Genomic DNA, 12,580 nt, shown 5'->3' with positions numbered 1-12,580 from the left:
CAAGATTTTAGGATTTTTCTTGCGGATTAGGAAAGATGTTTACCTTAAAATCATTTTGGAAATAATCATTAGTGTATTGCTCCATCGTTTTTTCTTCTTTTTAAGATTATCTCTAAATTTTTTTTTCAGTTGGGTTTAACAATAAAAAAAACTGCTTTTTGTAGCAATTCAGAAAACCAGAAAAATCAGTTATCCGGAATAGCGATGGCTCCGATCGCTCCGGATAATCGGTTCCCTACTGTATAACCAAAACTGTTATACTCTGCATCTTCATATTAAAAGATTTTAAATTTAAAAAACAGCGTAAAGAAAGAGTTGAAGAAATAAAATAGCTGAAAAAAATACAAAAGCAAATAATTTTTTCTTCTTTTTTTCTGCAGAACTATATTCTAAAGATACTTTTCTTGGTTCATTGGGAAGAAAAGAAATACTCCTGATTTTTTTTGTTCGTATTTCGGAATAAAAAAATTTGCCAATGGCTGGCTTGCTTCAGCTAGAATTTTAAATTGATAAAACAAAAAAATAAATAAATAACAAAAATTCTGAAATCACAGAAGTTTAAAAGATAACTCATTCTAGAAATGTTTTTTTCTTTCATTTTTTAGCACTATAATTTTTAAAGAACACGATAAACAATTTTATATTTTAATAAAATATGACTGTGAGAGGGGACTTTATTACAAATTCAGATATTCGGATCCCTATGAAATTGGGGGGGGGGGTTCCATTTTAAAATTTAGATTTTTCAGCAACCTAAATCCATGATTTTTTTTAAAAAAGTTAAAATCACATTTCATGAATTTCCAGGTGTGCGGATACCCTGAATATAGAATTATAATTCATCATCAAAGGCTCGACAGCCCAGGATGGGCGTTGACCTTCCCAAATATAATTACAATGTGTCAAGCTTAAATCACTGATAGAATCAAATTTATATAAATAAGAGCAGTTTTTTTAATGTAAAATTTATCTAAGAAATTTACCTCTAACAAGACGGGAATGGTAGCATCTGTCGGGCGATCCATTATGAGAAATTTCATGTTTTTGTAGGTTATTTCGGATGGTCCAGGTCGCATTGATTTCTGCTTCATACTGGTCATTCCTTGTGTTCCCCACTTAATTTAGAAAAAGAACAATTTACAAGAAATTTTGTTCAAAAGTACTTTCTTGCTTAAAAATGTTTTTAATTTTGGACGTAATTTAACCCATATGTAGAGGCTTTGGAAGTATAGGTCTCTGATAAAAAGAGTAAAAACAATATATACACTTAATTTTTCACTAGATTTGGCAACGCTTATTTGTGCTGAGCACGGCAATATTCGTCACTTCCTACCAGCACTTCCATCAATAAGAAAGATTGATTTTGATTAGCCTGAAAAAAAAAATTTAATTTTATCAAAAACACATAGCTCAATCTTATCAACAATAACAAAAGCTATAGTGCGGCTTTCAGGAGAACTCCCCCAGACACCAGTCTGGCGGTACCATGGTTACGAGGAAAAGTCACTTCCCATAGGGTTGTGGGGGTGAATAGTTTTGTCTTGATCTTGGCATAGGTCAGTGTTTCTCAAAGTGTGGTTTGCGTACAGGAACAATTTAGCGGGGGTATGCGTTCTCATGCGAAATATCTTGCAACAAACGAAAATTTCAAAAAAGATTTTTTAAAAACAAAGCTAGACATGAAAATTTACGATTACGTATTTTTCTATCGGCTATTTTTTGCAGAGTTAACAGTTAACAATTAGCGGTGTCAACAGCCAGTTGTGATTTTCAACTTTTGTGCAATTTTTTTTAATGGTAAAAAAGACATTCAATTTTTTATTAGTGGTAAAAGTTTAGAAAGGGTACACAAAAGTCTTAAGTTTGGGAAACACTGGCATAGGCTATCGTGAATAAACCTATCGCCACCTTCATTCCTCCATTGCACCCTCATTAGAAATGGGTTCTTCCTCATTACCATAGCAACAGACAGCCACAGATTTTCTGTCTGTAGGAATTCTCCTCAAAGCTCAACAGTAAATGTTCCTTAGAGTTTAAATAAAATACACTAAACCATACAACTTTAATAAAAAATAAATACACGTTCTTAATACAATTCTGAAGAAAAGAAAAGCATAATTTTCTTATTTCCTAATGGAAAAATCCTTCTGCAGGAATTCGGGAACGTTCTGCGACAATGTCGCCACGGGGATCTTAACATTGGCAAAAGACATTTAAGAACTCTAAGTGAACATCAAGAAACTAATATAGGAAAATAAATAATCTATAAAAAAAAACTCTTATGGGTTTTAAAAACAATTTCTTGAATAAGTATATTTCTAAGAAAGTGAAATAATCTTGGACAGAGAAATATAATAAAAGTACAGAACAAAGGAAGATTTCGGCAGTGTTTTCATTATAGAAGAAAAACGGTTCCATGTTCATACTTCTTGTTAGGTCTTCCAGCATAGTTTTCCAACATACTTTTACAAATTGCTGTAAATTGTTGATGAGGGAGTTTGGTACTTCATTAACAGCTAAAAATAGAGCAAACTTTAAACAACTTATTATACAGGACTTTTTTTTCTCAACACTTGCCGTAGCTGTCTTTTTCAAAATGGCGTAAGACGAAATTTTTTTCCAAAATATGAGAGATTCCCGCATTTTAAAATTGATCAATAGAACGCGAACTTCTTGCGGTAATAATTTTTTAATGTGAGAAAAGAAAAAAATATGAGAGATTCTTGCGCTGTAGTGAAAACATTGTCTCAGCAACTTCCAGGTAATGGCCGAAAAGAAACTGAACTAAAAAAAATCACAGAAAGAGACAGAAGGTAGAAATTGTAACCAACCCTGGGCAAATGTTGACACGTTTTTATTTTTAAAAACAATTAGCAAGTTTAAAATCCATTTGACATCATAGTTATTGTAGTTGCGCGACAACTCACTTTAAAGAAATATCTCCTACAGCCAGGAGTCTGTCCAGACATTTTGCAGGGATGAGAGTAGTCAGAAAGTAAAAAAGAGGAAATCCAAGAAGGAAAGAATATATATATATANNNNACATATATATATATATATATATATATATATATATATATATAAACACACACACAAAAATTTGACGAAAAAAGTGTGATTTTTAAACTTGTAAGAAATGTGATTATAAATCCAGATGATTAATTTTAAAATTGTATGAATATGAATCCCGATATGAAGCTTTTAAATCACGTGAATATGAAACTCTATATTGAATTTTAAAAAATTGCGAAAATACAAGTCATGATGCATAATTTTTAGATCACGTAAATACGAATCAAGATGCATAATTTTTAAATCGTGTGAATACAAATCACAATGTCTAATTTTTAAAGCACGTATAATTACGAAAACCGACGTTTGATATTACAACCGCAGTAGCGAATCACGACATTGGATTTTAAGCTCGCGTGAATACGGATCACTACATAGGGTTTTTAAAACCGCGTAAATACAAATCGCTATATTGGATTTTTAAATCTCGTAAATAAGAATCGCAATGTCCGATATTTAAATCGGCTGAATAAGAATCCCAACGTTAAACTTTCAAATCCGGTAAATACGAAAATTGATGTTTGATAATAAAATCGCGATTTTAAAAATGCATAAATACAAAACACGATATTGGATTGCGTAAATAAGAATCGCAATGTGCAACTTTTAAATCAGGTAAATATGAAAATCAATGATTGATATTAAAATCGCGTGCATAAGAATCGAGATATTTATAGACTCTGGACTTGGGATTTCCAAAAGGCTTGCTTGTATTGTTTTTGTTTAGACCTAATAAATAGAAATTTTCAAGATTAATTGAATGAGCAAATAAATATTTTCACCGCAAATCCACGTCTATATTTTTTTCCCAGTTTGCTTTTACACCAGACAACAGAGTCACAACGTCAGAATTGCGAAAATACGAGCTATCCGGCGGACAAATAAAAACACGGAAAATCTTATTTTCTGTGTGTAAAAGCGGAGAAAATAGCTAAAATAAGTAAAAATACGGAAGGGTTAGCAGCTAGACATAGTTTGAATTTTCTGTTTATCTTTGAAAATCGTAAATAAATATAATTATTTTATTTCAAAGACTGAATTTTCAAAAAAAAAAAAAGCGGGATATTTATTTAAAAAAAAACGAAACTTTTAGAGAATTGAGTTTTTGATAAAAAGGCTGAAATTCGAGAGGCAAAAACGAAAAATCTCATTCCTGTATAAGGTCAACCAGTTTTATCCCAAGGAAATGAGTTTTAGAGAAACTTCAGAGGGAGGAATGAGGACTTCATTACTTTCGCTCCGAGGAAAATTAAATTCCTAATAAAATATTTTAACTTGCTCAAAAAAAACTTTTTTTCGCGGAAATTAGCAGGAAAAATCTGACAAAAAGCGGAAATCTGCAAAGCCGCGGAAGAATCACATCCCTGATTTTGTGATAGGTCCGGTTTATTGCAAAATTTTGAAAAAATTACTCGTCATTTGTGAATATAAACTAAGCGTTAGGTCACATTCTTTCAACCAGGGTCCTGTTTTTATGAATTTGTGCAAATAGGGTCCGATTATTGCAAAAAACTTTTTGAAGGAGTTTTTAAATTATAAATAGATAAAAGATTATGCTCAGCACTGTGAAATTATAATAAAAAAAATCTGATTGCAAAAATAAATGGCAATTGCTGCTTCAAAATTAGAGATGCAACATACAAATATTTGATATTTAGCCTATACTGCTGAATGCAGAATATTCATTTTGGACGAATAAAGGAAGAAACGTCTGTCAAAGACAAAACTTAATTCGTTTGCATCCGTATTTCTCCCCCCCCCTCTTCCTGAGAAGGGTTTATTCGATTAACAAAACAATAATGAAGATAAACAAATTTGTGAGGGGTCCGTTTAATAGAAAAATCATTTTCTGAAGGGTCCGTTTTTAAGTTATAATATTTTGTGAAGGGTCCGTTTTTATAAAAAGATATTTTGAGAAATAGAAATCAAGAATTGAATTGACAGAAAGAAATTTAAATTTATTAATAATTAAAAAGCAACATAGTTAAGAACTGTAAACAAGTGAGGGAAAAACTATTACAGTCACTAAGTTAGTACCCTTCTTATAGACTTGATTTGCATTGTCTTTAAAGATGCATAATGGCTGGCATATTATAAATTGTTCAAGATATCAGCGTAAAATTCAATATGGGATTGAAACAAAATTAATTAATTGAATGAACATATTATACTTTCAAAATGTTTAATGCTAACATATTAGAATATGAAAAAATGGAAAGTAACATTATCCATAATAAAATAAAATAAAAAACACTATTTAATAATAATAAACATAATAAAAAATGTATGTTTATTAATAATAAACATATGTTCCTTATTTAATAATAATAACAATGCAGACAGCTAAATAAAATGAAAACTACCTTGTACTATAACCAGAGTAGGCAAGGTTTAGGACAGAATGGATTAATCCACGGTTTAAGCCGTCCTGTCCAAAACTGTGTGAAATTATTCAAATTTAAAAAAATATTCTGAAAAATAAAAGGTTAATTTTTGTGACAAGAAACAGGCAATTTTTTGTAATCATTAAAATAGATTATTTTTAATATTGCATTTATTTATCCTTATGCAAAAACATAATTTATCAGTAATAGAAGCAATTTGTCCATATTTAAGGAATAAGGTATTCACTTTTGTTATTTAATGCATTAGGGAGCTTCAAAAGTTATAAATATTTCAATGTAATATATTATTTTCCTTTAATAAGTTAAAGCAGATTACATAAAAAGTATCGAATATTTTTTTATATATGTAATTATTACATGTACAATGGTTTTCACACATAGAATTTATACCTTATACAAATGTTGAAGGTTTTGGACACTTTAAGACAGTATAGGACAGTTTTAGTCAGTTTAAGACAGTATAACACAAGTGTCCTGTCCAAAAACCCAACCCTGACTAAAACCATTCCTACATACTCATTACGAAATTTTGATACACATGCAAGCATTCGCAAAGTAATTAAAATAACAGAAAATTTAAACTTTCAGAGAAATGAAAATTAATTTCAATCGAAAAATTTTACCAGTAGAGAGGGAACATTAAGAAAGTAGCATTCTGTTAATCAATAAAACAAAATTTGTAATTCTGCGCTCAGCTCATGAAAATCACACAAATTGACTGAAAATTTGGAATATGGGCATCAACACAATGATGTAAAACAATCCATGTAACAACCATTCATTAAAAATTAAGCAACCAATGTTATGAATGTCAACTTTCATAATAAATGCCATGACCCTGAGGAAGCCAGTGTAATTACAGGAAATGAAAAGCACTAGTTTTGATACATACAGTGAGATATTGTAAATTATGATTTTTAACCATTAAAAAGTCTTACGTCTAAGTCGATACACATTGAAGCGTCCAGCATGAAGGAAATCCAATGCAAAGAAAATTTTTGATGTATTCAGACCATTCGTCGCGACAATGGGTCAGTTCCCCGGTACGCAACTTTCGGTTCCTGCTCCAAACTGTTCTGACGGTGGCGTTCGAAAACAAACTGAAAGGAAGAGAGAAGTTTCCTGTCTTTAGCGATTTTGAGCAGAATTCAAATGTTTTAAAAAAGAAAAGAAAATTATATTAATGCAAAATATTTCTCAATGCCACACTGACAATATCTTTTGACATTTTTACAACAGAATAAAAACTTATTTAAAACATATATTTGGGAATTAAAAATTTGGTTGGTGCATTTAAAGTAGAGCGATCGAACCATATTCAGTAAGAATGGTTCCTAAGTTCGTAAAAATCATGAATTGAATTACATAATTCTTTAGAAGCTTGACTTTCTTATTGTAGTTTCATTTTCTAAAACATATGCTTAAAGTATTAATAAAAGAATCATTATTAAATGAAGGATTATGTCGTCACATGAAATTAAACGTCTAACAACCGTCAACCATAAGCTTCTCAGAAGTTGAAGAATTTGGAGCGGGCTCCAAAATCTCAATACCGTACAACAGGCCCAAATAACGTCAAAATTCTGTGCTCTCTTCCAAAACGGTTACAGGCAACTTAAATTTTTAACCGTTAATAATATTATTGGAACCTTAGGAACCGCTTGATTCGCGAACGCAACGGTGGCGAAGGGAAAGTCGCATGTAGCCCATTTCGATCGCATTTTGCGCTTATTAAATTAGAAAAATAGTTGATATTCCTTCTTATGCAAGTGACAATATAGACTATAGATCTCGAAGTAGAATTTCTTCTTTTTTAAAGAAGGATTATCCAAAACACATTGGAAAAATATTTGTAAATAAACAAGGAAAAAATTTATTTATATTCTTATAAGAGAGAAATCCTAATTTTATTTATAATGAGAGATTACAAAGACAACTGTAAGCAATACATGCAATTCTGAAGAAAAAAAGAATGAAAAGGGAAAAGCAATAACAAAATAACAGGGTAGTCCATAGAATTTAATTTGTGTCTTCTGACCACCTAAAGTGATCCAACCCAATAACGACTCAAATGAAGAGCATTCACTTCCTTATGACAAATGGCAAATTCAAACAACATCTATTGGATGCAGGTGCTTTAATTAGACAGAACTTTAATTAGAAGAAACTTGATTACGTTACAAACTATCCGGTAATCAAACAAGTTTTGTTTTTCCGCTCGGAATACTTCGTTGTTGTTGTTGTCTTATGTTACTTGTCAATAATGACAATCTTGCTTTTTAAAGCGGAGGTGCGTGCTTCTTCTTGCATTTCAGTGGCGCCATCTATGGCCAAAAATTCGACTTCTGCATCACACATGCGTTACAACCCGTTTTGAAGGGAGGACACATTCATACTCCATTCATCCGCAGATCGTAATTTTCACTTAAACCAGATCATGATCAATTTTCGATCGAGTGCTCCCAGAGGTATTAATTTGTTATGGGAACGTGGAGGTATTTGTGACCTCGGCTGATGCGCACCAGTCACCATATTGTTCACGGGAAGTTTCCGGCCGGCAGGAATCAAACTCACGACATCTTGGACATGGGCCCTACGCCTTATCAAGCCGGCTGCACCAGTCCCATAATTCGTTAGAATATGTTTTGAATGCAAAATATAAAAATAGATAAGTCCATTGAGATGATTTAATTTAAATCTAAACTGTATTATTATTATTTCAAAAACTATTTTATTTATATTATAAATGCTCATTTAGATGAATAATTTGGGAGTTGGTTCATAGAGACATTAATAAAATATTTTTAAATAATTGTGAAAAATTATTCCATCAAAAATATTTCTCATTGTGTAAACTAGTATTAGAAAATCGCTTGCTTTAAAAGAAGAAAACGATTCTTAAATTCAATATTTAACCTTTTTTAAACAGTTTAGGAAAACTTTAACTTACGCGACTGAAGCATTTTAGAATCTCTTCACAAAACTAATTTCCTAAAATATAATGGCTGCTTGTCCAAAGTTTACTTGGCCATTAAAAAAATATGCAAAATTCCTGAAAAATGATGAAATGAAGAATTTTCAAGATCAAGATGAAGAAACAGAAACCATGGCCGTTGCATGTAATGGTGGTTGGAAGGTGAGCTTGATTTTAATCAAGATTATGATAAATATGTGAGACTAACAGTGATTGTCTATTTTTTTTAGTTACATCTTTTATAGAATACATTTTAAATACTTCGTTTTCAGCATAAACTCGGGCGAGGAAGAAATTTGAATTCTTTTCCGAAACTTAAAATTATGTTCTCTCAAAACAGCGTTTTTCATATTAGCAGACATGATAATTGATATCTTTCACAATTTTAAACCGATGCAATTAAAAATATCATTAAATGTGCGGTCCCTGACCAAATTATTAGATACACTACAAGATTCTATGCAAAATCTAAATTATCAGGTGATATTACTCAGCTTTATGCGACTTTTTTATGCGACTGAAACTGGTTTGCACTTGTTTACGTTCGTGTTTAAAATATTTATTTTTTCATAATAAATATTCAGGTCCGAGAAATTTATTTTTATCAAGCGAAGATAAACTTAAAGAAAATATCTTAAGTAAGCCTAAGAAAATATCTTAGCTTACTTAGCTTGTTGAGAAGGCCAGCTTGTTGAGAAGGCCAAGGCCCATCGTGGGCTGTCATGCCAATGAGAAGAAGAAGATAAACTTCCAGCAGGAATTCAAATCTAGTAACTTAAGTATGGGGCGTCACTACCACTACAAATATTGAATACCAAATCGCTAGTATATAAGGCATGTTGACTGGATTCTAACAAGAGGTATCTTTTGATAGATGAAGGTTGACATAGTCGTTAATTAAACTCCCTCAAGTAGTTAATTAGCTCGTCTCAGCATACTCCAAACATTTTAGTTACATAAACTTTCCTTTTACATTTTTATCAAAATAATTTTTTGAAAAAAATAACAAAATTTATATTGTGTTACTGAATTATGATTTTTTAAAAAAATCCTGTTCTTTCCCTTTAGCTTTATTCAGGAGAAAAGGGCGATTTATTTTTGTCCTACTTGGCATCTGATCACTTGCTCCTGACAAAACAAGACGTGATCATGGTAAGTTATTAATTATAGCTACAAAATTCAGCCAATAGACCTCACGTGAGTTTTATTTATTTATTTATTGTGATGCAGCAAAAGTAACTACTAACCAAATTCATATATCATTTTCACAAGCAAACTTTCTTAAGTTTGATTGTTGTTATAGTTAATTTACGTCACACCAGAGCTAAACAATGAGCTATTGCCAAGGTCTTAAATTTAAGTTTCCTTAAACAGGTTATTTGAACCTTAAATCTTTCTTAACCTGCTTCTAGAAACGGGGTATTATTAGCTATGGCAATACTCGAGCAAGCCATCAGGGGAAAAGACGGGTTCCATGTCTTAACCCTTTCCCATTTTTATTTTCGTAACCGTCGTTGAACAGCCGACCCAATTTTTTTGGGGGGGTTTACGACTACTAATGTTCAACTCCGTACTTGTAATTTTGAACCCAATCCAGAAGACAAGGGGACTCCTGGATCAAGTATTGGGAGAAATTAGCCTTCGCGGAGGACATTTAGATGGAATTTACCCGCATTTCCGTTACATGGAGAGCAAGACTACGAGAACCTCCCACGTTTAGCCTGACGGTAAGGGTACTCTAACATACGATACATCTACCACTGAGGATATTTCACGTCAGCACTGTGGTCGGAGCAAGACCGACGATCTGCAAGCGAGGACGAGCAATTTACCGTAGAACAGTTTAACGAGGACCAATACCACACACCCTCGGTCCTTACGCAGACTAATCCAAGTGGTCATCCACCCTGATGCTTGACCTCGATGATATGCTGGGAACCGTGTCTTAACGATCAGTCCACAGCGGGACTCGCCAGTAATAGGAGGTGCGAGCTTCATATGAAAATGGCCCCTTATTATTATTATATGGTAATATCGTTTACGATTTATACCCGAAAGTACCTTTCTTTTGAATAAATTTGTTTGCATTGCAGGAAAGTTTCTCACTCCCCTGTTGCAAAGCGTGTCTAAAGGGTGCTGCTAGATCAGATAGCATTCTCATGTTGTGTAAACTTCAAGTAAGATATTCAATTCTTAATATTTTCCTATTTATATCTATAAATGGTGGACTGAATTTGCTTTCTAAATCCGGAAAACATTTTAGAAAACTTCCGGTGTATCCTTCCGCTTATGTTATGCTTGCGAGGCGATGTGCGAACGGGCATAAAATTCCATGAAGTTTTATTATGGTAATTTGTGATTAAATTTGAGCGTAATATTTCACTGTAATTTAAAAATTCTAACTGATGGTTGTGAGCTTAAAACAAATGTAAGAAAATTAATAAACTGCCATGTTTTTTGGTTTGCCATGTTTTGAGTGCTGTCCCTTATTTATCTATATTTCAATGAAATAGTACCGTTTGATATTGTTTGAGTTGCATCTGTCGGTAGTATCTCCCTGAATATTATTTCACTCAGTCGTACTCAGCTTATTTATTATCTGACTCCATTTAATTTCTATACTTTACAAGATTACAATAATTCTAGTAGAAAATAACTTGACAGAATGCATTAACTTTCACCATTTTCATTTAATCAACATTCGAATACAAACATCGTTGCCATTTTCTCTTTTAACAAATATACAATAATTACAGCTTAAAGAACATATAAAATAACTTTGTGACGTCAGACATATATTTACAAAAACTATCACTCTATTTTCCACAGCATCATAGCGTGTTTGCGAATATCTTTGTTGCTTGTTTAATTGAAATTTGAATTGAAAGAACGCGTTATATTGTAAACATTATTAGTATAATAACATTGGATAGCACGCTTTTTCACGTTTAGGCTTAAAAATAAAGTATAACGTATAAAAGTATAAAAATAAATTATAATAAGTAGTAACCCGGAAGTCTTAAGGCGAATTTTAACCCCTAGCGTCATTTGTGCCTAGCTTCACACAGTCAACAATCTATTATACAATCCGAATTATCTAATACAGTCAAGCCCCGCTATAGTGAACCTTCAAGTAACCGAAATTTCGGTTCGCTATAACCGGGAGTTCACTATATTCACTACTGCAAACAATTATCACTAATTTTTCCGAACTGGTCCCTTTTATTACACATTATTTAAATAAATGACCCATAAGAAGATGTACAAAATTGATTAAAAATCAATATGTAGTAACAAAAAATGCTTTAACTTTTATTTTTTATTGCTCTTCGTCTTGCGTACAAAAAATTTAGGGATGGCCTTCATTTAAGGATGGGAAATTGAGATAGAAGAAGCAAACAAGAAAAAAAAATGCTTATGGCTGCATTACACTCAATAGATGGTTTTATAAATCGGTATAAGTATTTTATGTAGAAATTTCAAAATTTTTAAAAAATGAAAAAAATCAATCGTAGACAGAAAAAAGTGCATAAATCCAATTTTCTCTCTTCTTTTGGTTCGCTATATCCACAAAAAATATTATTATGTGTGTATAACAAGGCACGGGAATGAACATTTCATTCACTATATCCAGGAGTTCACAATAAACCATGTTCACTATAACGGGGTTTGACTGTATATATGATTCAGATATTCAATTCCTATAGCACTTAAGAAGGTATTTGTAAGCACTAATGGGCTGCGCCCCCTGCTCGCTAACGCTCGCCAACCTCAGAAAATTGCTACGCAATCTTATTTGGTTTGCTTCTCAAACCAAGCTCGCTTCACTCGCTACTAACTTAGGTACATTGCAAATGCACAAAATTCTAAGAATTCAAAACAATCATTCAAATCCATATAACAACTTCTTCTTTTAAAAAAAAATTACATCTTTTTAGTAAATACTAAGTCATTAAAATAAATTTGAATTCAAATAAACGACATGTAATTCGTTAAACCTATTAGAAATGTGCTATAGTATAATTCGTGATATAAATCAAAATTCGTCATATATAAATTCGCGAAAAAAAGCGCTTTCGACAAAATACTAAAATAGAGATCTATCGACAAAGACTACTCACTTCTGCCT

General features: G+C 31.9%; 2 protein-coding genes across 4 annotated transcripts in view; one reads left to right on the top strand and one right to left on the bottom strand.

Annotated features, from left to right (window-relative positions):
• LOC107451144 (PRL-1 phosphatase) overlaps positions 1-7,030 on the bottom strand; it is a 37,213-nt gene extending 30,183 nt beyond the window's left edge. The window contains exons 1-3 of one of the 3 annotated variants that reach the window (XM_016067153.3): positions 6,843-7,030; positions 6,416-6,577; positions 984-1,372 (exon numbers count right to left, since the gene is read on the bottom strand). In XM_016067153.3, coding sequence (XP_015922639.1) covers positions 984-1,100 — 117 coding nt within the window. In that variant the 5' untranslated portion in view covers positions 1,101-1,372; positions 6,416-6,577; positions 6,843-7,030. Of the gene's footprint in view, positions 1-983; positions 1,373-6,100; positions 6,578-6,842 lie in introns of those variants that run through there. The other 2 variants (XM_043055426.2, XM_043055425.2) reach the window with 2 other exon arrangements.
• Positions 7,031-8,399: 1,369 nt separating this feature from the next.
• LOC107451078 (uncharacterized) overlaps positions 8,400-12,580 on the top strand; it is a 13,034-nt gene continuing 8,853 nt past the window's right edge. Inside the window, exons 1-3 of the mRNA XM_016067067.3 lie at positions 8,400-8,613; positions 9,520-9,603; positions 10,545-10,628. Coding sequence (XP_015922553.1) covers positions 8,479-8,613; positions 9,520-9,603; positions 10,545-10,628 — 303 coding nt within the window. The 5' untranslated portion in view covers positions 8,400-8,478. The remainder of the gene's footprint in view (positions 8,614-9,519; positions 9,604-10,544; positions 10,629-12,580) is intronic.

The sequence above is a fragment of the Parasteatoda tepidariorum genome, chromosome 5 (genome assembly GCF_043381705.1).
Source record: "Parasteatoda tepidariorum isolate YZ-2023 chromosome 5, CAS_Ptep_4.0, whole genome shotgun sequence".
Lineage (NCBI taxonomy): Eukaryota > Metazoa > Arthropoda > Arachnida > Araneae > Theridiidae > Parasteatoda > Parasteatoda tepidariorum.
This window is presented reverse-complemented; position numbering and strand designations above follow the sequence as displayed.